The 25,602-nt window shown below is 52.1% G+C and overlaps 10 protein-coding genes across 10 annotated transcripts; 2 read left to right on the forward strand and 8 right to left on the reverse strand.

The window, feature by feature from the left end:
* Window positions 1–3,213: 3,213 nt before the first annotated feature.
* Window positions 3,214–4,068, reverse strand: BO83DRAFT_57419 (uncharacterized protein). The gene is made up of 2 exons (XM_025537445.1): window positions 3,502–4,068; window positions 3,214–3,423 (listed from the first exon to the last, which is right to left on the reverse strand). The coding sequence occupies exons 1-2, from the start codon at window positions 3,856–3,858 to the stop codon at window positions 3,331–3,333; spliced, it is 450 nt and encodes a 149-aa protein (XP_025386946.1). The 5' UTR covers window positions 3,859–4,068; the 3' UTR covers window positions 3,214–3,330.
* Window positions 4,069–4,279: 211 nt separating this feature from the next.
* Window positions 4,280–5,421, forward strand: BO83DRAFT_315304 (uncharacterized protein; the record flags this gene model as incomplete). The annotated part of the gene is made up of 2 exons (XM_025527619.1): window positions 4,280–5,042; window positions 5,099–5,421. The coding sequence occupies 2 exons, from the start codon at window positions 4,280–4,282 to the stop codon at window positions 5,419–5,421; spliced, it is 1,086 nt and encodes a 361-aa protein (XP_025386947.1).
* Window positions 5,422–5,765: 344 nt separating this feature from the next.
* On the reverse strand, window positions 5,766–6,454 carry BO83DRAFT_280377 (putative secretory component protein shr3; the record flags this gene model as incomplete). Its single annotated transcript, XM_025527094.1, has 2 exons — window positions 5,766–6,298; window positions 6,409–6,454. Coding segments are annotated over 2 exons (579 nt in total), but the record flags the coding sequence as incomplete, so codon positions are not given.
* A 225-nt stretch (window positions 6,455–6,679) lies between these two features.
* On the reverse strand, window positions 6,680–9,353 carry rim8 (pH response protein PalF). The gene is made up of 2 exons (XM_025536082.1): window positions 8,751–9,353; window positions 6,680–8,690 (listed from the first exon to the last, which is right to left on the reverse strand). Exons 1-2 carry the CDS (start codon window positions 9,213–9,215, stop codon window positions 6,876–6,878), a joined length of 2,280 nt encoding a protein of 759 aa, XP_025386949.1. The 5' UTR covers window positions 9,216–9,353; the 3' UTR covers window positions 6,680–6,875.
* A 1,183-nt stretch (window positions 9,354–10,536) lies between these two features.
* Window positions 10,537–11,933, reverse strand: BO83DRAFT_340143 (putative GAJ protein). Its single transcript, XM_025528572.1, has 3 exons — window positions 11,906–11,933; window positions 11,735–11,843; window positions 10,537–11,507 (listed from the first exon to the last, which is right to left on the reverse strand). Exons 2-3 carry the CDS (start codon window positions 11,735–11,737, stop codon window positions 10,806–10,808), a joined length of 705 nt encoding a protein of 234 aa, XP_025386950.1. The 5' UTR covers window positions 11,738–11,843; window positions 11,906–11,933; the 3' UTR covers window positions 10,537–10,805.
* A 2,380-nt stretch (window positions 11,934–14,313) lies between these two features.
* BO83DRAFT_315603 (uncharacterized protein) lies at window positions 14,314–15,099 on the reverse strand (the record flags this gene model as incomplete). Its single annotated transcript, XM_025527628.1, has 2 exons — window positions 14,314–14,906; window positions 14,958–15,099. The coding sequence occupies 2 exons, from the start codon at window positions 15,097–15,099 to the stop codon at window positions 14,314–14,316; spliced, it is 735 nt and encodes a 244-aa protein (XP_025386951.1).
* A 287-nt stretch (window positions 15,100–15,386) lies between these two features.
* BO83DRAFT_315197 (WD repeat protein) lies at window positions 15,387–16,863 on the forward strand (the record flags this gene model as incomplete). Its single annotated transcript, XM_025527610.1, has 2 exons — window positions 15,387–15,625; window positions 15,672–16,863. 2 exons carry the CDS (start codon window positions 15,387–15,389, stop codon window positions 16,861–16,863), a joined length of 1,431 nt encoding a protein of 476 aa, XP_025386952.1.
* A 58-nt stretch (window positions 16,864–16,921) lies between these two features.
* BO83DRAFT_379371 (uncharacterized protein) lies at window positions 16,922–17,481 on the reverse strand. Its single transcript, XM_025531491.1, has one exon. The coding sequence runs from the start codon at window positions 17,403–17,405 to the stop codon at window positions 16,980–16,982; it is 426 nt and encodes a 141-aa protein (XP_025386953.1). The 5' UTR covers window positions 17,406–17,481; the 3' UTR covers window positions 16,922–16,979.
* Window positions 17,482–18,270: 789 nt separating this feature from the next.
* On the reverse strand, window positions 18,271–19,833 carry BO83DRAFT_315686 (MFS general substrate transporter; the record flags this gene model as incomplete). The annotated part of the gene is made up of 4 exons (XM_025527635.1): window positions 18,271–18,700; window positions 18,758–19,341; window positions 19,406–19,512; window positions 19,590–19,833. 4 exons carry the CDS (start codon window positions 19,831–19,833, stop codon window positions 18,271–18,273), a joined length of 1,365 nt encoding a protein of 454 aa, XP_025386954.1.
* Window positions 19,834–21,040: 1,207 nt separating this feature from the next.
* On the reverse strand, window positions 21,041–25,429 carry CweA (putative GPI anchored protein; the record flags this gene model as incomplete). Its single annotated transcript, XM_025534101.1, has 11 exons — window positions 21,041–23,110; window positions 23,144–23,159; window positions 23,187–23,239; window positions 23,282–23,320; window positions 23,348–23,545; window positions 23,579–23,619; window positions 23,644–23,731; window positions 23,756–23,980; window positions 24,008–24,518; window positions 24,540–24,598; window positions 24,626–25,429. The coding sequence occupies 11 exons, from the start codon at window positions 25,427–25,429 to the stop codon at window positions 21,224–21,226; spliced, it is 3,921 nt and encodes a 1,306-aa protein (XP_025386955.1). The 3' UTR covers window positions 21,041–21,223.
* Window positions 25,430–25,602: the final 173 nt, after the last annotated feature.

The raw sequence follows: 25,602 nt of genomic DNA on the forward strand, positions 1-25,602 counted from the left end.
CGGGATTGGGCTACTGGGTTGGTTGGGTTGATTTGTACCCGGGGATATGGTAACGGGGATGATTGGTGTGGGTTGGGTTGGGTTTGCTGGTCGGAGAATTACTAGTTAGTTAGTTAGTTGGTTAGTTAGGCTTTGGGCTAAAGGGGGAGAGGGTTTGGCGCGGTGAGGGGGGTGGTTGGTGAGTGCACAGGCGCGGTGTGGATTTACTTGAGTTGGAGGGGTAAGTAGTAGTATCAGAGTGTAGAGGATATTGGGATTGTAGTTATAGATTGTGGTGTTGTAGAGAGAGGGATTGTTGGATAGATGGTAGTAACTAACTATACTATGTGGTATGTATGTAAGTAGTGGAGGTGATTGAGCTGGGAAAGGGTGTAGATGTGGATGTGTGATGTGATGATGATGTGACTTCAAGTAAATAGAGAGTTTGAGAGTCTTTGTATATCACCATCACGGTAGTAATACTTCATAAGGATTGATGTAGAACAAAGTAACAGACAGACAGACAGACAGACAGACACAGTCCTATAAATAAATTACACAGTTACTACCACCGTAACAAGCCCTACGTAACGCACCACCACCCACCATACCAATACTAATACCATACATACAATACCGACAAAACCCATCATCTATCTTCCTGGCGGCAACAACAACCCTACATCCTACCCTCACTCCCTCACTCCCTCCTAACACAGTAATCAATCTCAAGTACCTACTACTAGGTTACTTACTCTAGTATGCATTCCATCGCTTATCCCCAACGAATCACAACGATGTGAACAGCCTGCTGTGATCTAGGACGGGTGCATCTCGACCCATGATTGGATGACAAGGCGCGCTCTTTGTTTCATCTTGTTGCTGAAGAATTGCGGGTCGGGGTGATTGGCCTGCTTTGGATGGTTCTAGTGGGGAATAAGGATGGGATGGGGGCAGTGATGGACGGAGGTGATTACTTTCTAGGTAATAGGGTCGGTAGTTATTTACTTTGATTCTAGGGGGTGTTCGAAGGGCTTCTAGATTGATTGGTTTTGGGTAGTTTGTGGGTTACTGGGATTATACTAAGTACCCTATTAGGTGTAAGATTATAGGGTAGGGGATTGTTGGCAGTGGCAATTAGTAGAGAGATAGTAGCTGAATCCCTGGTAGGAGTACAATGTAACTGTGAGTCGGGTGTACTTCAGCCTCATGACTCTTCTTCTGTGGTTACTTGGGAGTAAGTAGTAGTCACTGCAGACTGCGACTTCATTGCACAGACCGTATAGACAGACACAGACACATCCGGCGCGTCCGCGTCCAGCTAGTAGAGTGTCTGACTTCTCCCCTTCAATTGATTTGATACAAAGATAAAGTGGCCGCTGCAGTTAAGCGCCGGCACTAAGCCCGATGGGGCCGCAGTGGACCTTTCCCCTCTTCTATCTGTCAAGATGATTGGCGAGATGGTATAAGAGGGATGTGTGGGGGGTGGAGATGACGTGTGGATAGTAATTACTTACTACGTAGTCAGTAGTAGATACTACTCTGTAATAGTAGTTAGACGAATGAATGTCCTATTTTTGGACAAATCCCTTCCCAATGCTGCATACTGCGTATTGCACACTCTATCCTCCAGTTTGACTGGGAAAACAAGATTCTTCTGGTCAGTAAGCGGTTATGTCATCTGCTTACTTGCACATACGGCAATCCCATCACCAAACCTAATGCACCTGGACGCCATCTCATCACATCTCCACGCCCCGTCATTTTGCCGCCGGGATCTCAGCCGCTCGGAGGATCACCCATCCTCTCGCTGGAATCCTTCTAGTCAGTCATTAGTCAGTTAGTCCATCGTTGCATGCTTCCCAGAAAAGTAACGAGGGGCCGGCACTATTACTACCCCTCGGCGCTAAAGTAGACACTTCCTGGTCATGCCGTCCCTCCATCTATTCGACCCAATCCTGGCGCTTCTGAACCCTTCCATCCTGGTCGATCAGTTGGTCGGCGCCCCCCCCCCCCCCCCCCCCTGTTAGGAGGGATAGCGCTGTGGATTCCGGACAGATGGTAGGTTAGTTGCTGTGGATACTCCCTTGACTCGTTCAATCACAGGCTGTCTGTTAAGCGCCGACGGAGAGACGGGATCGAATCCTCGCGTGTGAGCAAGTGTCTGGAGGGGTATTTCTATTTTCATCACAGCAGGGAGGTTATTTCTGGTAACGCCAGGGTCTACTGGACTAGTCCTAGCCCTCCACGATCTGATTGGCCTTGGGGTCCTGGTGCAGGTGTACCCTGCTCGGTGCTTATGTATTGCTATTTCTGGGACCTCATGGGGATATTTTTGGTAACGAGCACGACGGTGTTGGATGCAACGGATGCGATGGATATATGTATTGTTGAGCATCCAAGATGAAGTTGATGATGGAGATGGACTCTCTTGTTGCTCGCATGCTATGTTTTCCTTTTAATACCGGTCTCCTACCTACCTGGTAGAAGTTGACTTCAATGGAGCAAAGTGTCTGTGGACACAGCCAAGCCCCTCACACTCCGTCCGAATTGCCCCTCGGAGCTGGTTCCTGAGAGGCTTGATTTGACTGGTTGAGACCATCCAGTATCGCCCAGACCAGTAGCTATTCCGCACATCTTTTGCAGACTCTAGCCAGACTAGTACGTTGTTCACATAGGCAGAAAGTGTCCTGTCAAATCAGATACTGATACTTGCATAGTCATCCCATCCTCACGAGGGGTACCCGTCTGGCATCAGAACTTAGTCAGTTAGTTGGTCGTCTACCTAACTAACTAAACCAGATTTCCAGCGGTTAACAAGGTTATGCCGCCCCTGTGACAAAGGATGCATGATTCCCGCTCGCTGCAGCAGTGGATTGACGACGCTCCCCTCCTTGATGCTGCGCTGTCAGCCAATCAATGTTGTGGAGTGACCTCCAGTGGTGATGAATATAGCAACATCGCTGCGTGGCTGTCAGGCTCTTATACAAACTTAAGCGCTATTCCCCTGCATGACGACTATTCTTCATCACTCGGTGAAGCGGGTCATGGGGCAATAACCACAGCTGGTGTCCAAGGAAGGGTGACTCGACCCCGCGTATTGTCGCCCATGTGGTGATCCAGCGCTTGGGTATGATACGGTTTGGTACGACTGGTTTTACAAGACATGAAGGGAGACAGAGAAAAACAAAAAAAGAAAAAAAGAGAAAACAAGAAAAAGAAAAAAGAAAAAAGAAAGAAAAACATAGCGACAAGTGGATGGGGGTGAAGTCACTGTTGGTTCGGTGGGTGATGGTGATAGGCGTCTAATAACCACTGTGCCACCATCACGGCGGCAATGAAGGACTACATCTAGACCAGTGTCCGCACATGAATTCCTAGCACTTTCTTGGGTAGTGCTAGACAGGTCCTCTTCCTGCCTGTGATTGTCTTCCCTTTGTCTAACTAGTTGGTGAGATTGACATCATCATCAGTGGTTTGCTCATCAACCATGGGATCTAGTGTTCTGGCAGGCTGACTGACGGGCAACCGAACCATGGAATTCGGCCGAAGAGGGGACGCCTGACGGAGCCAACCATGGTAGGGCGGGGGGGGGGATTCTTTAGGGTTCTGGAACTGAGAGTGAGAGTGTCTAGTGAGGGAGAGACTGGAAAGAAACTGATTGAGACAGTAGTGAAAGATGCTGACCGATGCGGTGTGATGCCAAGAGGCTATATTTAGAAGCGGCGAAAGAAGAAGCAGCAAAAGAAGAGGAAGAAGAGCAGAAGAAGCCGAAGAAGAAGAAGAAGTGCTCGTGGATGCCCCTCTCACTCTCTTTTTCTCCATTCTTACTCCTCTTCCTCTTCTTCTTCTTCTATCTTCCTTTCTCTCCCTCTCCATCTTCTCATCTCGACACCATCATTCAAGGTTTTCGAGGAAGATACTAACCTTCCACCCCACTGCAACTGAACTTCCCGACTAACTAATATAATCATAATTGATTAATATTAATATTGTTGTTATGCATCGAATTGCCTGATGCGGTGATCCCCCTCCTATCCCGTGATCTGCGCGCGCCGTTTCCTTCCCAACCCTTTCCAGCGCCTCTCCAATTATTCTTTTCTATTTTCCTCCATATGCATCCTCGGCCATCTTATCTGCTAGTGTCTTGCGCTACTTGCTCCATCTCCTCTTCCCGATATCCGAATTCGAATCCCCTCGTTCTTCCTCTCCTGTCTCTCTCTCTCTTCCTCTTCCTCTTCCTCTAAACCCCCTTCTCTCTCCCTCCCCCTTATCTATCCCGTCTGACCGCCCTCTTGCCATGGCTCACTCGCTTCCTACGCCTTTCACCCCAAACAGTGACTTTGCTGCCCTCGACTCCCACCGCTTCTCCACGGGGCCCATCACGATCACCGCCCTGGCCCGCTTCGAGTTCGAGGCGGGCAAAGCCAACGATGGCACCAAAATCATGATGATCGAATGGGAGGACGACGCTATAGCTCGCTCCTCCTCCTTCCCCGGGGGTTCCTGGCATGTTGCCTGGGAGGGTAAAACCGCCGTTCTCCCTGCCGATGAGAAGACGAGCGACAACACCCGTCGAATGTACTTTCTACTGCCGCCACACGTTACCATTCCTCCCACCGTTACCCTGTCATACGAGCCCCCGGCTCACGCGCCCCCGTCCGCCAAGAACCCCGAACCCATGCAATTGAACCCCCTACCGGCGATATTTCCTCCAGAGCTCGGTGCTGATGGTCGCTCGGCGGGCAAGAAGGGTGTGCTACATACGATATGGGCGAAGAAGCGGCTGCAAGTGCTGGAAAAGGAGATCCGGGATGAATGTCTAAACAACGCCGAGGGGATTGCGCTGCATATGGCTCTGCAGGAGAAGGAATGGATCGAGTCCAACTTTGGTGTGTCGCTGTCTCCTGACGGGCCCAAGGTAGTCGGGCAGAGTCACCCGGATCCGCATTATCCTATGGGGCCTGCGACGCCGGTATCACCGAGCAGTGGAGGCAAACTGGGCGAGAAGCTCAAGGGGCTGAAGCTGCAGACGGGCGAGCGGGAACTGTCCCCGAAGGAGGGTACGTAGACCCCACCGACTGAAAACTAGACTGATGCTAACCATTGCTATGATCAGCCTCCGCGCGACATCTACTATCCCCTCAGTCCCCCGACGTGGCCGTCTCCTCGTTCAACTCCTTCCACAGTATACATCGACCGACGCGCAGTCCCGCGCCCGCAGCGCCAGAGGCCCTACGGACGGTGGTGCACTACCCACCGGAGTCAGTACAGGCACAGCAAAATGTCGAACACCACACGGGATTCGCATCGATGGGAGGGATGGCGCGCACAGCGAGCGCCGACTCAGGCGAGGAACTATTCGCAAAAGCACTGAGCCCGCGATCGCCAGATTTGCCGCGGAGTCCATTTTCATTCCGACCGGAGGGACTGCAGATGTGAGGGAGGCCATGCTTGGGTGTAACAACTTTGCTTTGCATTGATTGCATTGATGATGGATTGGATGATGAACTGTGCATTACTGAACTGATACCTATGCTGTACATAGATGATACCTTTGAAACTGCAATTTCATAGTAACTGATACCATACACATCCCACTACTACCTTACTTTCACTTCCCCAACACCGGATTTCCTCCCCCTTTACCCCAACTCACAACCTTCTAACCACCTAACCACCTAATTCCTCTTCTTCTTACTCCCCCCCTCCTGACCCTCACTCTTCTCACTTCCCCCCTTCTTCGAAGAAGACCCAGAAGAAGAAGAAGAAGAAGAAGCAGAAGTACTAAAACTCTCCACCTCCTGCGCCTCCTTCCTCTCCGCATACCACTGGCCCGCCTGCAACACCAACACACCAACCAACACCAGCGCCAAGATGGTATTACTCGCCGCCAACACCTTCAAACTATCCTCCCTGCCCAGAATCTGCCCCTGTTCAACACCCTCATCCCCTTCCCCACCTCCAATCGCAGCACCTTTGACCAACTCATCCCCATAAACCCCGCCACTAACCAACCTCAACCCCTTAACAATATTCGCGATATACACTGTAATCCCACACATATACAGCACGAGACTAGCGCCATCGAACAACATATTACTTTCGGAGGGTTTGTAAAGTTTCATGATCAGACCGAGAAGACCCAGGAAGATGACAATGTGCAGGATCCGCGGGATTAGGGGCGGCGAGGCGTGCAGGAATCGGAGGTGCGATTCGAAGTAGTCGAAGTGGGTTGCGGGGGTGGGTGTCGTGGACCAGAGGATGGGGTAGTCGTAGGGGAAGAGGGAGAAGATGAGGCCGAGGAAGAAGGATGTTGCTGTTATTATTTCATTTTATTAGTGGGTTATCGTTGGTAGATTGGAGGGTGAGATTGGTTGGGGGGGGGAAGTGTTTGGGGAGAGGCTATTGGGGGAGGTGGTGGCGTACGGCAGACGATTAGGAAGGTCGCAAAGGACCCGTTGCGGAAGGCCATGGTGAAGGCCTACGGGGTAGTATTCCCGTGGGTTTTTGGATGGGTGGATGTGGATGAGGTTGAAATGTTTTGGGGGGAGGAAGAGGAAGAAGAGAAGAAAGATGGATGAGATATCGGAGGTTAGAGCGGGCTTGGCGCGACCGGGTTGGTTCCAGTTCCAGTTCAGCCTAATCGCCTCTAATCTACTTATCTACCTACTTAGTTGACTGCTTATTTGTTATCTACCCATTACCAAATCCGCCATTATAATAGTACTATACTAGTACTGCACTATGCATGCAACTCTATTATATACGCCCTCAATGCTGTAGGCTGCTCATAATTAATCCCAAAAAAATCCAAACATTGCAACGTAGATGGTATCTCCCGGTATCCCGCAATGCAAGCAATAGAACTCATCCTGACAAACGCCTTTTTATTCTTACCGCTGATATCGCGGTAATGCCTCGTCGCCGCGCGCCGCGCTGCCCACCAGCTGATGGTCGCCTTCGTCGTCGTGAAACACCGGCGCCGTCGGCGCATCCGTCGACCTGCCAGGCGCCTCCACAACTTCCACATCGTCGGGCGCACTGACTTCTGTCATCAACCGCTGTCGCTCAAGCTCCTGCTTGTCCTCTCCAGGCGGTTCGGATCCACTCGCGCCCGCCGCGCTGCTTCCAGGCACGACGGTCTGCACCGACTCCGCAGAGATCACCGCCCGCGGGGTCCCATTCTCCGTCGGTGACGGCAGGTGGTGGTAGTCGTTAAGATGGTCGTCCTCCGGCAGCACTGGCGCCGTCGGAATCGCCATCTCAGATGGCCCAACCCCGGCATCGTCAGGTGGGCGACTCGGCAGGAGCATTTGCTCAGCCCTCCGGAGCCGACTCTTTTCATCGCTCGGCTCGTCGGCCGGCGGCGTCGACATCATCTCCCCAGGGTGATATGCCTGTGGCTCGCCTGGGTACTCCTGACCTGCGTATTCAGGCCAATGGGATGGTTCCCGCGGGAAGCCGTAGTCTTCTTGCGCCACATATTCACCTTCGGCGTTGGGGGTCGGGGACTGGTCGGTATTCCATGTCTCGCCGTCCGGGCCAGCGGCTGCCTGCTGATTGGAATCCACTGGAGCGGACGTGGAAGGCGTGCGCTCTGCTGCCTTCATGCCGCGCTGCGAGTCACGCGTCCCAATGACCACTTCGAACATCACCGCCACCACGCCCTTTTCACGTCGAATCTGATCGGTGTCCAGGATGTTACCCGCCCAATTCGCCGTGATCACGCTGTTGTTGACATCTGCCGGATTCAACACCTGCCCGCTGGAGGAGAAGTTGCCGCCCGAGGAGACCATGTTGAACCGGGGCAGAAACCGGTCGGGCGAGGTGAGCTTGCCCCGCAAGTCGACCACCACTTCCACATAGTACCGGAAGTTGATCATGCTCCCCGGCGTGCGCGTGATGGTCGGAAACGTATCCTCGGGCACCCGGATTGAGGTCTTCACCAGCGCGGTGAGGTTTGTGGGGTCCACCACCAGCGGTGCAAATGTCTGCGCTAGATCCTTGCGGAACACCCCGGTGGTGCGGCTGCTGCCAAGTGTCAGGCCGCCCAAGCCGGTCCGCGAGCGCGGATAGTAGTCTTCGTAAATGGGCTTCTTGCCATCCGCGGGTTTCCCCATCGGGATCGCCGGTTGGAGATCAATCCGCCCCTGGCGATACAGTGTCACGATGATCCCATGCGCGCTGCGCACCTGCTTGCAGTGGTTGATGGTGACATTAATCGGCAAGGTATCCCCCGGCAACACGCCTGCGCGCAGCACTTCTGCCTTGGCCATAATGGTTCGATCCGTCGTGGAGGGGGTGATGCTCCGGGCTTCGCTGTTCCGCATTCCAGTACTCGTCGATGAGCTCGGGTCGCTGGGAACCTGGAAGCTCAGACTGCTATTGCTCCGCCGACTCGATGAGCTGACATTGCTGGGCGCCGGGCTCAGAGGGGGGCGGTTGTCAATACTGTTGCCGCCGTGGGCTGACGGATCGATGGAGAGTGTATCAGGCGCGTCAGATCCGGCTGACTTGGCCTTTGCCTTCGACTTGGACCGTCGGGTAATCGGCTCGAGGGTGACGACGCGCGGCTTAGGTGGGGGAAAGGGCGCTATGTCAATGTTTTCTAGGACGTTGACGCGTCTCCGGCACGTCGAGGTCGGGTTGATCGTCGTCGGTTTGGTCAGGGTGGATGTAAGCATATATGATATCGTGCCACGTTCGAACTAGATGCGACTGCGATCAGTATAACCCAATAAGATCCTTACAGAAGGGGATCCACGCACATTGATGCTACTGGGTAGCGCATACGGGGGAAAGCACATCTCAAAGCGAAACTTGTAGATCCCTTCTTTAAGCCGACCTTCCCCGCAAAGGACGACCTCGTCTTCGAACAGTGTCGACAGGCCATTTCCCAGATATTCGGCACCGCGACGCCCGCGCCCCGGCCCCAAAAAGCCCAAATCCGGGGCCTGTTCACCCGGCGGCACGGTATTCTTGAAGACCTTGACAAAGCCATGGAGACAGACCACCAGATGTGTAATGCGAACGGGCCGTACCACTGTAAGGACAACGGTCCCACTGATCACATCCCCGGGAAAGTATGAGCGCCAAGGATCGTCCGGTTCGATATAGTAGTCGGTGATGCTGCGATTTCGTTGACCGAGTTGGGAGCGAAATTTGGAGAGGAGGGAGCTGCGATTCCGACCGAGCGGCGAGGGGGGTTGTGAGGGGAGAGGGTTGACGGACATGACACACGACCCAATCCATGCACGAGGAGGGAGGGAAGGAAGGAAGGAGAAATGGCGACCGGAAGTAAGGAAGTCGGAATCAGGCGGACAATGAGCTGCTGACGGCGGAAATTCAGGGGAGGGGCGGGTGGACGATTGGGGGGGGGGGGGTGGAGGACTGAAGGAGGGGAAGAATGAGGCTGGCAGGACCGGGGCTCAGCAGCGTCACTACGGTCAGTCAAGTGACGAGACGGCGACGAAGAGGTGGTGGTCGATGCGGAAGCAAGGGGGAGCGAGTCGATGAGGAGCAAGAGTACACCGTCTAGATCTCGAGAGTATAGGGAGACGAGAACGCGATCGAGACAGCTGGGAAATTCTCCGTCCAGACACCATCGATCAATCTACCGATAAACCGGCCCGATGTGTCCGTCGGGCGCGAAAGCAGCAGCGACAGGAGGAGCAGCAGGGTGAGTCTCTCGACCGGTTCAGGACCAGTTCCAACCCCCAGCCGCAGCACAGACAGCACTAGAATAGCCAAGCGCGCGTCTTTAGTGGGATGAATGGGTCCCCTTGTTTTGCTGGTCGCTGACGATGCGGGGAGTTTGGTCGGGGAAGATCGTGTCTCAAATCTCGGAGTTTGGGGGAGGGGGAAAAGGAAAACGAAGAAAGGAAAGGAAAAGGGAGAGACGAAGGGGAAGATGACAAGTAGGGAGAGGTATCAACAGTAATGGTGACAGGCCCGCATCATTTCTCGGCTGGAATTTCCCACGATCACGGCCAAAGGGTTGACAGAATAGCCCCCTATAACCGGGATATGCTGGAGGGGAGGGGAGGGGGATGGATGATGGAAGGGAAAAGGAATGGATAGTCCCGGGAATTAGTGTGGAGGGAGTCAATGACGGGGAGGAAGGTTGGTGAAGAGGATGACAAAAGAGCAGTCGGAAAGTAGAGAAGAAAAGAGGAAAAGAAAGGAATGGATCCGTATGGAGAAAGGGGAGAGGGAAAGAGAAAGAGGAAGGGTCAGCAGTACGGTGTAGTAGGAGGTGTCAAGCAGAGAGAGGGAGTGATGGATGGAGAAAGAAGAGGATGATGGAGGGATGGAGATAAGCAGCCCGGCTTGTGGTCGAGGTCAAGCTTCTCTTGGGCCGTTCGTGGCTCGGCGGTTTCCACTCGGAGCAAATCGACTTTCCACTGATTCTATTTTCTATTTTCTGTACGAATTGGCTTTTGGTTTGCCTGCCGTGAGCTGAGAACTATGCTTGTAGGGCACGGTGATGATAATTATTATTAATATTAGTAGTTTACTTATTATTAGTATTATTCTCCCCCCATTTTCCTTTCCCTGACTAGTCACATTGACCACTACTCGTGGCTCATTAATCCGAAATAAAACTGGCTAACGAATTGGTCCCCTCAAATGGACCCAGTTAACCACAAAGTACTACTAGTTCAGACTAACTAACTAGTGGTGAGAAGCCGCTGACAAACTTCCGCGACGGATGGATTGATGGATTCCATGACGGCCCATCCTAATAACAACCACCACCACCACCACTAAGCATTCCTAAGCATCAACCACATCCAATCCATCCATTAGTGATCAGAACAGGACTACTTCATCTCCATCTCTAGCTCACGCAATCCTTCCCCCTCCACGTATTCTTCCTTATAACATTCTCGCTGCACCATCCGCAATACCTCCCGATCCCCTCCGGTCACCTTATCCACATACCCTTCCAAGATGTAGATGTTATCCGTCCACTGATGTGCCAGTCGCCGATACTCCTCCGTCTCCTCTTTAATCTGCGGTAAGCTTTTCCCCTCCGGACTCGTCGCCAACGCCATCCACTCCCCCTGCAGTTGATGTGTCTCCCGCTCGAGCACAGCCTTCTGCTCCATCAATCTCCGGCGCTCTTCCTCACCATTCCCATTCCCATTCCCATCCCCATCCCCATGCGCCTCTTCGGCCTCTTCCTGCACTCTCGCCTGCTTCCGCGCAGACAACTTAGCCTCCGCATCTTCCCAATTCCCTCGGACCCGATCCACCTCACTCCGTAACCTCCGGATCCGCTCCTCGCGCTCTTTCTTCTCCTCTCCCCCAAAACACCAATACCAATTCCCACTACCGATCTTCTCGACCCGGATCCGTCCCTCATCCGCCAATTCCTGAACGTACTCCTTCACCTGTATCCCGTTTATTGAGGCCACCGACGGGATCATCTTCTCCAAATCCTTCAGGGTGTGGCACGTCCCCGTGGCCCGCAGATGTGAGACGATCAGGGCTTGTTTGGCACTCCTGGAAAGTTTAGGCGGCTAGCTCGACACAATAGTTATTTTCTGTTTTTCTTTTTCCCGTCTTACTTACTTTCTTTCTTGTTTCGTATAATTAAACAAGACAGAGACACAGACAGGCAGACACCCTTGGACTAACGCACCCACTAAGGCACATAGTAGTAGTGCTTGCTTCCTTAGTGGCCTTGATGGGGTGCCCAATCATTCGCCCCATTGGTTGCGGGGAAAAGACGGAGGCGTCGACGTACCATGGTCAAACAGGTAGCCTTTAGCTACTTGCTGTGTGTCTTGGACTTTTGCTTATGTCTGGACCCTGTGGAGAGGGGAGAGGGGGAAGGTGTTTCCTGTTTGAGGTTGCTGACAGGCATAAACGAGATTATTTAGTGGGGTCGGAGATGTCCTGCTGGTGAGATACTTACAGTAAGATGGATGGAGTTGAGTGATGAGGATGGACCGGTGAGTGTGTGTCTACTTCTCTACTACTAGTTCTGGACACCCCAAACAGTAACGTAAATGTTCCCCCCGGTCATGTGGCATCACGGGGTCAACCTCAACTATAATGGCCTCGGTATTGTTTGTTCTCCCCGTAGGGCTGCTGAGTATTCATTACTACTGGCAATCACATTCATGTCCTGCAGTTACAGGGGAGTATCCCCTGTGATAACAACTAGAGGCCTTCTATTTTTTCTATTTCCGTCTCCTTCCGGCTCTGTTAGATCTTTTACCCTTACTGGATACAAACCCCGCTCTTCTCATCCTTGCAAGGCAGGCACTGGGTCGATGCGCGACATTGTCGCCGGAATTCGTCCTCTCCTGTCTGTCCTTGTAGGGAGAGATACGTAGGTCTGCTGACACTGTCCCCCGATCCCTTGTCAAGCAATCGCAATGGCGATCTCTATCTAACGGGCTGTGTGTGTGACAAGGTATAGATAACACGTCGGAACTGAAACCTCGCTACTGTCGTGTCATCACCAGAGTTTGAACAAGGAAGAAGACAACAGAGGACCGTCCTATCATCGAAATATCCTCACCATACCGATGCTACACATTAAACAAAGCGCCCCATACCTTAAACCCTAAAGGGGGCTACAGACTTCACCCGGGCAAACAAACCATCTGCACAAGTTCGACCTCAGACCCTTGTCCATATTTCTAAACAAAAACCCCCCCGGTCGCTCAACCTACCTACCTCCTACTTACCCGACTCAAAATGCACAGATCACGCAATTCTCTCACTACTGTATATTATACAGCACCCAGTAAATAGGGCATCCGTCCAGCCGATGCAGATCTTTTCCAAGCACCACGCACGGATCAGGTAATTGCGTGTGTATTCCATACAAGGGTGCAGCTCACGGACATAAGCAAAAGCTTGTGTCAGCCGAAGCCCATCCTGCCCTTACCACTGTTGGGAAATTATCGACCAAAGCACACGTCAGCTGAGTGAGAATCCTAAGTAGTAGCGAAGACGGCTGAAGGGGAAGCAAAAAGGGTCTGAGACACTCTGAGGCAAGATAAGGTTTTCTTTGACGGCCAGTCTATATCGCGGTGAACTATTGCTTATGAAACACGGCTATGGGCGGCGGTCAGAGGGGCGAGAGGATTACCCCCTCCTCCGCTCCCTCCCTCCCCTTTGTCCGTGAGTAAGTTGGTACTGCTGCTGGGATCTCGCCGATGCCGGCTTTCTCCGGCGTCTGCTTTGGTTCACCTGCAGGGGCTGCCTTTGTACTGCGGTGTGCGGGTTAGGATGTACCGAGGAGAGCTATAAGCGGTTAAGGTATATATTTGCATAAGATGACGGACATAAAATGCTTAGCTTAGCTTGCTGATGTAAGGGTAGCCTGTTGGTGCCTAGGCAATCGTTAGTAGTTATGCGGTGGTTGAATCAGGAGCTGCACAGCAGGGCCCAGAGTTCGGAGACTGATCCGCATTTTTGCAGCCCTCTTGAGCTGGTTGTTTGATGGTCTCGCCTGGTCGGACTGCGAACGGGGTGATGCGTGGATTCCGGCAGTGGTGACCTTGATTGTAGAGGCTTGGTGCGGGAATGGCGGCTTGTTGCCGGAAATGACATGATGACATGTCATCTGACTGGCGGTTTGCCCACGCCAGAGCTACTTTCTCGTATGCAGTATGAAACATATTTAGGTTACAGGTAAAGAATTCCGTGGATGCTACTAAGGTATTTTGGAGGAATCTGAATAGAAAACAGGATATTATGATACAACGTGCATTCCGCACAATTTGTTCAAACGGTCAAGGAATGCTTGGGTGAAGAAGTGTGAGCAGCAACTGACCCTGGGGTGCATGAAGCTGGACGGGCCAGTCCAATCAAGGTTCAACGGCATTCCAGCAGATGCACCAGCCAAGATCTTGGCGGCGCCGGGTCGACGATGATCGCGGGCTAAGCGATGTGCAACATGCATAGGGCTCTGGCTCGTGAGATTGACTGGGGCTGGCCGAGGTGACTGGTCGTATAGGGAGCAAAGACATGAGGCTTCTTATTGCTACCCCATTTGGACAGTCGAAAGTAAGGACTTGGCTAGAGCCGAGACAAGCTTGCAGTACCCACGAGCCAAATGCGTCTTAATCTAGTGGCTTGCTGAAAGATGAGATCTTTGGTCCCTTACAGTTGCGCATCCAGCCAAGCAATGTTGATATCAATCCTCGCGTATCGTATTGTCCTCAATCTCTGGTTCTGGCGCCCTAACGATGAGTGGTCACCATAGGAGTATGCGACTGGATTGGTGCCCGAATGGATGATGCAACAGTATTTGTGGAAGGTAAACCACGCCACAGGTACAATAACTGCTGAGTAGCTTGCTAAACCTCACCACCGCTCATCATCTTCCATATCCAGCTCAGTTGCGGAGGTCATTTTACGACCCAACTTGCGCTTCTTTGGCCGCCTCTTATTCACCACCACGCTCTCTAACTCGTCACCCGAGCTCGCCATCGTACTACTCTGACCGGTATTTGCTCTTTTGCGGCGCATATTTCGGCTGAGCTGAGGGGCTAGTGGTAATTCGTCGGTCGGGATTTCCTCTCCCTCCACGAGCACCATGTCTCCGGTTTCACCCAGAGATTCCTTGGCCATTTCCTCCATCAAAATCCCCATAGCTAACAACGCCGTCTCGTCCATGCTCTGGTAATCATCCCGTCCTCCGTCGATCGTCGCATGGTCATAGTAGTCGGCCGAATATGCGTGAATGGCCTCGAGCAACTCGGAGCTGGGTAGGGGGCAGCTGGGTGGGAGGGCCTCATGAGCAAAGTAGAAATCGTTTTCTTCGTAGCGCTGCGGGGCGTTTTGTCGACGGAAAAGAACTTCCTCCGGACGGACTGGACGAGTGCTGGACGATGCGGTATCGCGGTATTTGGAAGAGAAAGGGGCCGATGGCAGAAAGCCATGATGATTCACCCGACCTGGACACAGTCAGTCTGCTGAAGTGGGAGACAATCCATATGAAGACGAACCGGCAACGGCATCATAAACAGTCGCTTGTCGCTTCTGTCGCCTGGCGCCAAACTCATCTTGTTCTTGGACTTCGACGACATCGGGGGTGGGAGGTCGGACGAAGGAATTCTGGCTCAATGCAAGGGATTTGCCGTAGGACATAGTCCCGGATTAGCTAGAGCCGCCCGTGCGAAAGCATCAGGAAGCCTGTTCCCAGGGAGAACCGGACAGCTGGAGACTCTGCCGGCGGGCAAGTTGATACTTCCGATTGCTTTTGCGACGCCCGGAAGATTTTCCCCTTCGTGATTGGCATTCCGGCACAACCTTTCTCCGGCAGGTGTTGCGGTCATGTGAGAGCGAGTCATTCCATCTACTCATCACAACAACTTATCTGCCTTGTCCAGATATATTTTCACGGAGCTCGGAGAAGGGCTCTGTTGGCCTAATGAATGAATGCGTATCTTCTCAATAGGGTTCTGGGGTCCGTAAGTCCCTCGACCTTTCATGTCGCACAAACCACGCGACTTATTCAACAGCTCGAGCCGGCGCCTGGCATTCGCTTCTCGGCACGTAGAGACATTCTTTTGGGAGGAAGTCAAGAGGATGCAGGCTTGATTTTTGATGATGAGGTATTTGCTCACAAGGCGGGAGTGAATGTGCTCGCCATCGATCACTATGACGGCCGATTGTATGTTACACTCATCCTGTGCCTAGCTCCAATTAACGGTAGACAGCATGGTCTCTGGGGGTGCAGACCCTTCAATTCATCTCTGGGATTTGGAGTCACGAGGCTCAGATTTGAAACATGTGCACCAGTCCGTGGCATCTGTAAACAGAGCCTCGCACGAAGATGCCCACACACGTGCCATTACTTCTGTCTCCATATACCCATTTGATCCCACACCGTCTACTATCTTGACAACCTCGTACGATGGCACGCTCAAGCTTTCAGCTTTAGCGCCAGCGGCTATAACACCTGTGCACACATTCAATCTAGACTGCACACCGTACACCCATTCGCTGTCGTTAAATCCTGCGTCTCCTTTGCTCATTGCAGTAGGTACCTCGGAGAAGCCGGTCCGACTACTTGACCTACGTTCAGGTCTGTCGACACATGGTCTCCCTGGACATGAATCTTCAGTCCTGTCCGTATCATGGGCTCCTCATCAGCCACACATCCTGGCTTCTGCGTCGGCAGACAATAGAGTAATCCTCTTCGACATCCGCCGGGGAGGCCACAATTCAGCGATCGCAGCACTAGACATGGATGATGCTATTGGGCTCGTGCGCCCGGGATCCACCCCAGCATCCTACCAGAGCCGCCCCGCATTCTCGCCGCACGCTCGAGCCCATAATGGCGCTGTGACCGGTGTCCGGTGGACGTCTACCGGTAGTCACCTGGTGACCGCTGGTCAGGACTCACGGATTCGAGTCTGGGATGCTGGGACAGGTGCAAACACGCTTGTACACTTTGGTCAGCGTGTCCGGAACAGTGTGAGTTCACACCTAGCTGAACGGGCACCGCTTGTCATACCTCGCGGAGTGGTCACCTCTGGGCAAGAAACGCTCTTATGGCCAAACTTCAATGAGAGAGATGACCGTGGGGAGATCTTCATGTTTGAACTTCGAGAGGGGGCTTTTGTCAAGCTTCTTCGCGTACCGGGTCTTGTGACCGGTCGGCAGCAGTTTCAGGGCCGCTCCAGTGCCCTCAGCGCTGCGAGGATCAACGCCCTTGCTTGGCGCGGCAACGGTGCCTCAGGAGAAGGGATCGAGATGTTTTCGGCCCACGGCGACGGAACCATTCGCACCTGGGCCTCACGGGAACCCGAGGGTGAGCCTGATGATGAAGCCGAAGAGGCCGAACGAGCAGACCGCAAACGCAAGCGCGATGTTCTCGACGAGATTTACCGAGGATTTATAGGCTAACTATACGATGAAGAAACTCTACAACTGGACCAAACGTAGCATGCAATAAAAATATCGTTTCGTTCATCTATAATACATCATGTTCATGTCAAGCATATCCCAGATATGCATTTCATTTACTCGTTTCGGATCTGATGCTCGCCAATAGCATCTTCGTCCTCCCCGGAGAACCGCTCATAACCACTGCGGTTGAGATTGGAGTGCTTCAGGTTTCTGGACTCACCCTTGGCACCAGGGTGATTGGTGCCGATCAGGTTCCTCTTGGACTCGCCTTCAGCCGGGAAACTATCACCGGTTCCGGTGATGACTTCGCCTGAGGGAGCCATGTCTCTAGTGCTGCGAGGCATATCGGTGGCGTTGTCGGCGGCAAAGGCGGAGGTCGGGTGAGCGATACCGTAGTTATCGAACTGAGAATCTTCGGAGCGCTGATCAGGGCGAGGAACGGAGGGGATTGTGTTCATGATGCCTGCATCATTGGGAATGCGAGTGCCCTCGGGAGCCATGTCCTCGAGACGTCCGCCGCGGTGAGGATCAGAAGACATATTGAGTGTTATGGTAGTAATTGAGCTTGGTGAGGTTTTCGAGTTGAATTGAGTGGATTTTATTTTTGTCGAGCTTGTTTAGGTTTGATCTGGATGGGCAAGAGACCACCAGGCCAAGTTAGTTTATATAACTGATGAGTCGGGCTGGACTGACATCTGATGTCACTGTCCAGGCGCAAATTGAGTCTGGGCCATGATGAGGCTATGATATCAGCAGGGTCCCAACGTGCATCCGAGCGCAGGGAACCAGTCAATCGATGATGAAACATGCAAGGATCTATGGAATACTCCAACCCAAGTCTAGCCGAAAGTTCCATTGACTCAGGTCATCCAATTTGGAGACGAAGGCAAATCACGTCAGTCCCTAAGGTACCCGCTATACGTTGCCCATACTATCACCACCCGCCCTTTCGATACCACCACATCATGGTTTGCAACATTACTGCCCATCTGACAGGTACACCATTCACAGATGGTCTTTTTTCGTTTCCGATATCTGATTTGCCCCTTCAGCATCTTCAGCACTTTATTCTGTATAACGTCATCGCCATGGCCATACCTGACTCAGCATTCGGGACCCTTCCCGGCCAATCAGAGGGCATCCTCAGGAACAATGGCTTTAAGCTTCACTTCAACAACCACCCTCCGTGGAATGATACTTTATAGAGGCCTTATCTGTGTCTGCCTCAGTGCTCATAAATATTATTCTCCAATTCAGCGCTGCATAGTATCAGTTTTTTTTTCGGTCGCAAACTCCCCCCAGTCAACCCATCCACGATCGGCTCCTGGTCTCCATGCCAGTGTCGTGCAGCGAGGCAAAGACACTACATACATACACAAGGCTATGAGATGAGGCGATAGGAGCTCAACATTTGGCACACAGTGCCAATCTCGTCAGTCGCAGCCGCGTCCCCATCACAAATACACTGCCCGCAAGCAGGAGTACGCCGGAGTAGACCTTCATTCCCCAGTAAGACCCGCCGTCATAGGCTAATATTGCTCCTCCAATGGACCCTGTTACAAGTCCCGCGATTGATGCAAAGAAAAAGTTCAGCCCAACCCAGTATCCAATTTCTCGAGGTGGGGCTATGGGTGCCACCAAAGCCACGAAAATAGTATAGTAGGCCCCCGACGTGACTCCAAACAGTACATCAAAAGTGATGATTGCTGAGTTGTTAATACCTGGGATCCAAAGCGCGAGCACCAGGAGACCGGAGCAGACAGTACTTGAGATAAGAGTGTTGTATGCGCCGATCTTGTCTGCAAAAAAGCCAGAAAAGAATCGTCCAAAGAGACTACGACGTACATCAGTATATGCATGGTATTATGAAGAAGTGGGGTCAGAAACACACCTTCCAGCATTCTGAATAGATACGAGGTACTGCGACAGATTGTTCTGCATTCCCACAGCCAATGACGATGTGACAATATAGTTACTTGGGACCCATATACCAAAGCTCAGCAAAGTGCCGCCGGCAAGAAGCAGGACCATATTCACATCTCGGAAAGGGTGCAGGAGGTTCTCTCGATTCAAAACCTCTGGGCGTGGAGGCACGCGCTCCCTTACAGTGAGACCAGCGATGATAAGAAAAAATAACATCATGAATGCGACGATCCGCATGGCCCAACCGAAGCCGACTTTGGGAATGAGTCGGTTAACCATGATGGGCAATATGATACCCGCGATCCCTGACGAAGACGAGATGATTCCGTATGCCAATCCGCGCCGTTTGTTGAACCAATCAGGAATGACACTCAAGACTGGCTGCGCTATGGCGCAGAGTCCTATTGGACTACAGATGCCCTGTGCGAGCAGAACCTGATAGTATTCCGTGGATATAGAAGCCATCATGACCCCAAAAATATGAAAAAATGAGCCTCCGATGACGACTGCGCGCGGTCCGAAAGTATCACTCAGCCGGCCGACAATAGGACCCTGTATATCTCTCACAGTATCAGTATGCAGAACATGAGATCCGATGAGCAATCTATCTTCTTACCAAGGCAAGCATGAAGAAGACTTCGAATGAAGGGATCCACGCGATCGTACTCGCAGGATAGCCTGGAAACATGACATTCTGATAGTAGTTCTGGAACACGCCAATACCTATCGTCAAATTGATATGATTGTCAGTTGTTCTGAATATCCCGGTCTTCTCATCCACCGTCCACGCAGAAACCTACTATGGAGCCATCCGTAACTGGAAAACATCGCACACCATCCACCCACCACAATCAGCCACGCTGCTGTACCACCGTCGGGGACTGAGTCGTCTCGGTCGTCTCGGTCGTCGGCTTGCGAGTCTTGAGACGTCTGCCTAGATGGCGGAGTGGCAGACAGACACTCTTTAAACCTGCTGTGTCCAGGTTCTGTCGGGTGAGTATCACGAGCATCTTGGGCTGGGCTTCTTACTACCGAGATGGACATTTCGAACGACCCTCTTCGTCATAGAAAGGTGATATGTTAGTTGATAGAATCTCCTCCCCACGAACAAATCACATATATCACAACACATCGCGTCCGTCTCTAGCGCACCCTAATCAGAACATTCGCTGGCATCAGCTTGAGATCAATTGGATAGATTATTCTCCGACATGCATCGTTAAGCTCATCAAGTACATATCACTACACCGTTGGAACAATCGAAGCTTATGCACAATGAAGGACCATTGACTTTGAGAAATGGCACGGCAAGTATTACAGACCTTCTAATATCCAATAAAACATTCCATTGCAACCTGTACAGCAGAATCTAATATGTTCGCCTCCAATGAAATAGACCAAACCAAAACAGGTACACCGTAGTCGAATAATGTATACAGCCGCACAAACCAAACACGGTGTACCTTTGTACTGAAATGCCCCATTTCCACACAAAACTCAATATAAGCTCCGACACATGCATGCTGTAATCGTATGCCAATCCAGTTATCATATCCACAGACAAATCATCGATAGGTATCTAGGTGGCGAACGTAGTAAAGTATGTGGCTGGCTGATCGAAAGGCATTTCACTTATATTCATCAAGCTCTAAGCGGTCAATCATTTGATAAGTTACTACCGAATGAACTGAACTTCTTCCATACTACCATTTAATATATCTCCACCCACTCCTGCCATAACTATTCCCTCTTCTTCGTTTTGCTCAGCATTCTCTCCGATATTCCATCTTCCCATGAACTCGTATATATATATATATATGTATATTTTGTAAATAGCATGTACTATACTTTCACCTTATAAAACCGCCATACCTACAGACTATAGTAACAAGGAGTGGTAGCGCATTTGTACCGAGTATGGGGTTGGGTTGTCTTCTATTAGACAAGAACCATTTCCAAATACACAAGATTCCAGTAGGTAAGCTTCGAGAATGGTGCTCTGATGCTTTAACAATATGATTTCATCAAACCAAAACTTTGACTGTTATAGTAGAATTACTGTTGCTGCACACCGCCAATTTGAAGATGCCACATGGCTAGCTCTGCGACATGCATACACGTACGTATATGCGGTGAAAATGCCTATGTAAGGGGGCTAGACGGCTTGCTACCTAATAGATTTAGAGCCGCTGAATGGTGCGTATAAGGCCAAGCTACGTGGATGACTAGAAGTGAAAGCACATCAAGCATGGTTGGATTAAGTTCTCGAGAAAAAGGTAACAGATACATGCAAATCAATTAATGCTGAAAGCGAGTGACACGGATTATGAACGAAGAGCATCCGATATAGATGATTAGGCAAAAGAATGACATGAAATGTATGGGACATTCTCGGGAATAATGGATCCACGGATAATCTGCTGCTGCATAGCTTTTACAAGATCAGGGCCATAAGGGCGACCAGACCTGTGACGATGGGGAAGAAGCCATGCACCGGAGCAACCTGTGCGCCTGCGCCAGTGAACATGATGCTGTTTGCCGAGGGGGAAGGCGTGGAGGACGGTCCCGGCAGGTCGTAGCGGAAAGATGGCTCGGAAGCCACAGAGCCACTGGGCTTGGGTGTGGGAACCCCGAGGCTGCTGGCGGCTGCGGCTCCACGGAAGGCTTCAGTGGGTGCAGGAACGTAGACAGGGATCATATGGAAGGTGGAGGCCTCTTGGATGGTGATGGTCGAGGCGATGCTGTCCAGGTTGCCGGGGAAGGGGGCAGTAGGGGCAGGGTCCATGGCGACGTTGGAGCTCATGGCCACGGGCTGTTGTGCTGCAGAGGATGCCGCGACGTCAGGTACATGCTCTGGTTCCGAGAGGTCAGAGTTGTACAGGGCTGATACACCAGTTGGGTCGGCGATGGAAGCAGCGGCATTGTACATGGGGTTGGACGGGGCGGCAGCTGGCGTGGACTCGGCAGGTGCGTTGTATATGGGAACGGACTCGATGCTGGGCCCGGTTGGCTGGGCTTGGGCATTGTAGAAGGGTGTGGACTCTGCGGCTCCTGCGGCAACCTCTGGTGCATTGTAGGCGGGTGTGGATTGAGCGACAGCATCAACGGCCCCTGTGAAAGGCTCGTTGAAGACGGGTGCCCCATGTCCTCCGTGTTCAGGGAGTCCAGTGTTCCGACTTGGACCACCGCTCAATGTGCGGGTAACCGTGTGGACAATCTCGTGGACGACTGGTGAGGCGCAGCTTGAGCTCGAGTCAACGTCCTTGGCCGAATCATCTTCGCCGGAGTGAGCAATGGGGTCGACTCCAACATCATGTGGTTTGCTGGAGTCATGCGGATCATGCGAGTCGTGGGGCTCAGTTGGCTCATGATGAGCGTCCACGTCAGTGTCCTTCACGTCGGCGGAGACAGAGTGGTCATCACTGTAAGCTTCATTGGTAGCCTGGCCGTATACATTGGTGACTGGGAGGATGGCGGAGTTCCCAGTGTCGATTCCAGATTCACCCTGAATGAGACTGTCGTCTGCGCGGTGATGGTGCCGGTGCGGCTCATCCACATCGGTTTTCTTGGAGTCCACATCAACGGAGTGATCATCCTTATCAGCTTCGTTATATTCAGACGAGAAAACATTCGTAATCGGGATGGTTGCAGAGTTTCCTGTGTCAATACCTGACTCACCCTTGATCAGGTCCCGGGGTAGATGTGGGTGTCCGTGCAAGTGTCCGTGCTCGGGACGATCAATTGCTGTATCTTTGATATCTGCATCCACGGAGTGGTCATCCTGGTGCGCTTCATTCTCCTGGGATGAGAAGACATTGGTGATAGGAATGCTTGCAGAGTTGCCGGTATCAATTCCCGATTCTCCGTTGATCAGATCACGAGCATGGTGGTGGTCTGGGCGGCCATGGTAGACAGGCACCCCTTTCACAGCCGTGTCCTTTACGTCGGCATCCACAGAGTGGTCATCCTTGCTAGCCTCGTTGTACTCAGAGCTGAATGCATTAGTAATTGGAATTGTAGCAGAGTTCCCGGTGTCAATGCCAGATTCTCCCTTGATCAAGTCGCGAGCATGGTGGTGGTCTGGGCGGCCATGGTGGACAGGCACCCCCTTCACAGCCGTGTCCTTTACGTCGGCATCCACAGAGTGATCATCCTTGCTAGCCTCGTTGTACTGAGAGCTGAATGCATTAGTAATTGGAATTGTAGCAGAGTTGCCGGTGTCAATGCCAGATTCTCCCTTGATCAAGTCGCGTGGGTGATGGGGGTGGGGATGTCCATGGACAGGTACCGGCACAGGCACTGGCTTTGGGTCTGGCTGCTCCTTCACCACGGTGTTCTTCGTATCTGTGTCCACCGAGTGGTCATCCTTACTAGCTTCGTTATACTGGGAACCAAACGCATTGGTAATGGGAAGAGTAGCTGAGTTGCCAGTGTCAATTCCTGACTCGCCCTTGATCAAATCCCGAGGCCAATGTCCGTGAGGGTGATGCACGGGCACAGGCACTGGAACCGGCTTGGGGTCCGGCTTGTACTTAATCGCCGTGTCTTTCGAGTCCACATCAACGGAGTGATCGTCCTTACTAGCTTCATTTACCTGAGATGCGAAGCTGTTGGTGATCGGCAGACTAGCAGAGTTGCCCGTGTCAATACCGCTTTCACACTTGATCAGATCACGGGGCCAATGAGGGTGGGGATGGTGGTGCGAGGGTGTCTTGACAACAGTATCCTTATGCTTGACATCCGCGGAGTGATCATCCTCAGATACTTCATTGACTTCGTTGGACCCCACGTTTGTGAAGGGTAGTGAAGCCGAGTTACCGGTGTCAATACCTGACTCCCCCTTGATCAAATCACGTTCATGATGATGGTGAGGGCGGTGCTCAGGCCCTGTCACATCAGTGTCCTTGACGTTGACATCTGCCGAATGGTTGTCCTTGTATGACTCATTGTCCGTGGAGCTGAAGACGTTGGTAATCGGAATAATTGCTTCATTCCCGGTGTCAATCCCAGACTCTCCTGAGATTAGGTCCCGAGGCCAATGGGGATGGCGGTGCGGGTGGGCCTGTTTGGTGACATCGGTGTCCTTGACATTGACATCCGCAGAGTGATCGTCGTCATAAGACTCATTGTCTGTAGAACTGAAAGCGTTTGTGATAGGGATAACTGCCTCATTGCCAGTATCGATCCCAGACTCGCCAGAGATAAGATCCCGTGGAACATGGGGGTGTGGCAAGTTGGGGTGGTCGGGGTGCCCGTGGTGCGCGTCATCGAACACGCTCTTCTTCTTGTCCACGTCCACAGAATGGTCATCCTTGCTAGCCTCGTTGTATTCAGAGCTGAATGCATTAGTAATTGGAATTGTAGCAGAGTTCCCGGTATCAATTCCAGACTCCCCGTTGATCAGAGTGGGTTCTTCACGTTCCCCGCGAACATGGTGGTGCGGCCGGTCGTGCTTTTCAGGATGTCCTGGCTCAACCACGGCCGTGTCGTCTTTGTTGAAATCAACGGCGTGGTTATCCTCGGTCGCTTCGTTATAGCTAGACGAGAATCCATTCGTGATGGGCAGTGATGCAGAATTGCCGGTATCGATGCCAGACTCCCCGTTGATCAAGGTTGGTGCTTCACGTTCACCACGGGGGTGGTGGTGCGGCCAATTGTGCTCTTTCGGATGCTCAGGCTCGACGACAGCCGTGTCATCCTTATTAACATCCACTGCATGGTTGTCCTTGCTCGCTTCGTTATAGGAGGACGAAAATTCATTCGTGATCGGCAGGGAAGCAGAATTTCCGGTATCAATGCCTGACTCCCCCTTGATCAGGTCGTCACTGCCTCGCACCCAGTGGTGGTGCTCCGGGTGCTTGGGGTGCTTTGCGTGCTCCGGGTGCTCCTTGTCCACCACAGTCTTATCCTTGTCGATATCAGCAGAGTGATCATCTGAGTGAGCTTCATTTACGGTGGAAGAGAATCCGTTCGTAATGGGCAGTGATGCAGAGTTGCCCGTGTCGATACCCGATTCCCCGCTGATCAGGTCCTTGTCGTCTCGCACCCAGTGGTGACCGTGAGGGTGGTGGTGCTTGTCGTCGTCGACAACCGTCTTGTCTTTGTTGACCTTAGACGAGTGGTCGTCGCTGTGCGCCTCATTGACAGTAGACGAGAAACCGTTCGTCACCGGCAACGATGCAGAGTTGCTTGTATCAATTCCACTTTCACCATTGATCAGGTCAGGCTCTGACCGACCGTGGTGGTGTGGGCGGCTGTGAGTCGCACCTTTCACAGCACCCAGGTTCTTGTCAACATGAACCGAATGGTCACCCTCGTGAGACTCGTTCACTGTGTTCGACTTGACATTGATGTGCGGGTCGTAGTAGTGTTCGTTGTCATTTCCATTGCCTTTTTGGTTGATTTCCTCCCTAGGCCAGTGGTGGCCGCGGTGAGCATGCTCATCCACGAACTTCTTCTTCGCATCAACATCAACGGCATGATCGTCGGAATGCTCCTCATTCGCAGTGGAGCTAAAACCATTGGTAATCGGCAGCGATGCTCCTTGTCCACCATCCACACCACTTTCTCCCGAGATAAGTGTAGCCTTGGCCATGCTGGCGAGCATGGCAATGCTGATTCCGCTTTGAAGTCCCTTCATATTGTCGCAAGATTACAATGGTAAAAGTTATTTCGAAAGGATAGAATACAGGGACGAATAGATCTTTATCAACGAATGACTTCGGCCAAACGGGCCAAGGGAAGATCAGTTAAGAAGGAACGTAACCAAAGACTGACCGAATAAAAGAAAGACCAGGCTCTGGCAATTTGGAT

This window comes from Aspergillus eucalypticola (assembly GCF_003184535.1).
Source record: "Aspergillus eucalypticola CBS 122712 chromosome Unknown BO83scaffold_16, whole genome shotgun sequence".
Classification (NCBI taxonomy): domain Eukaryota; kingdom Fungi; phylum Ascomycota; class Eurotiomycetes; order Eurotiales; family Aspergillaceae; genus Aspergillus; species Aspergillus eucalypticola.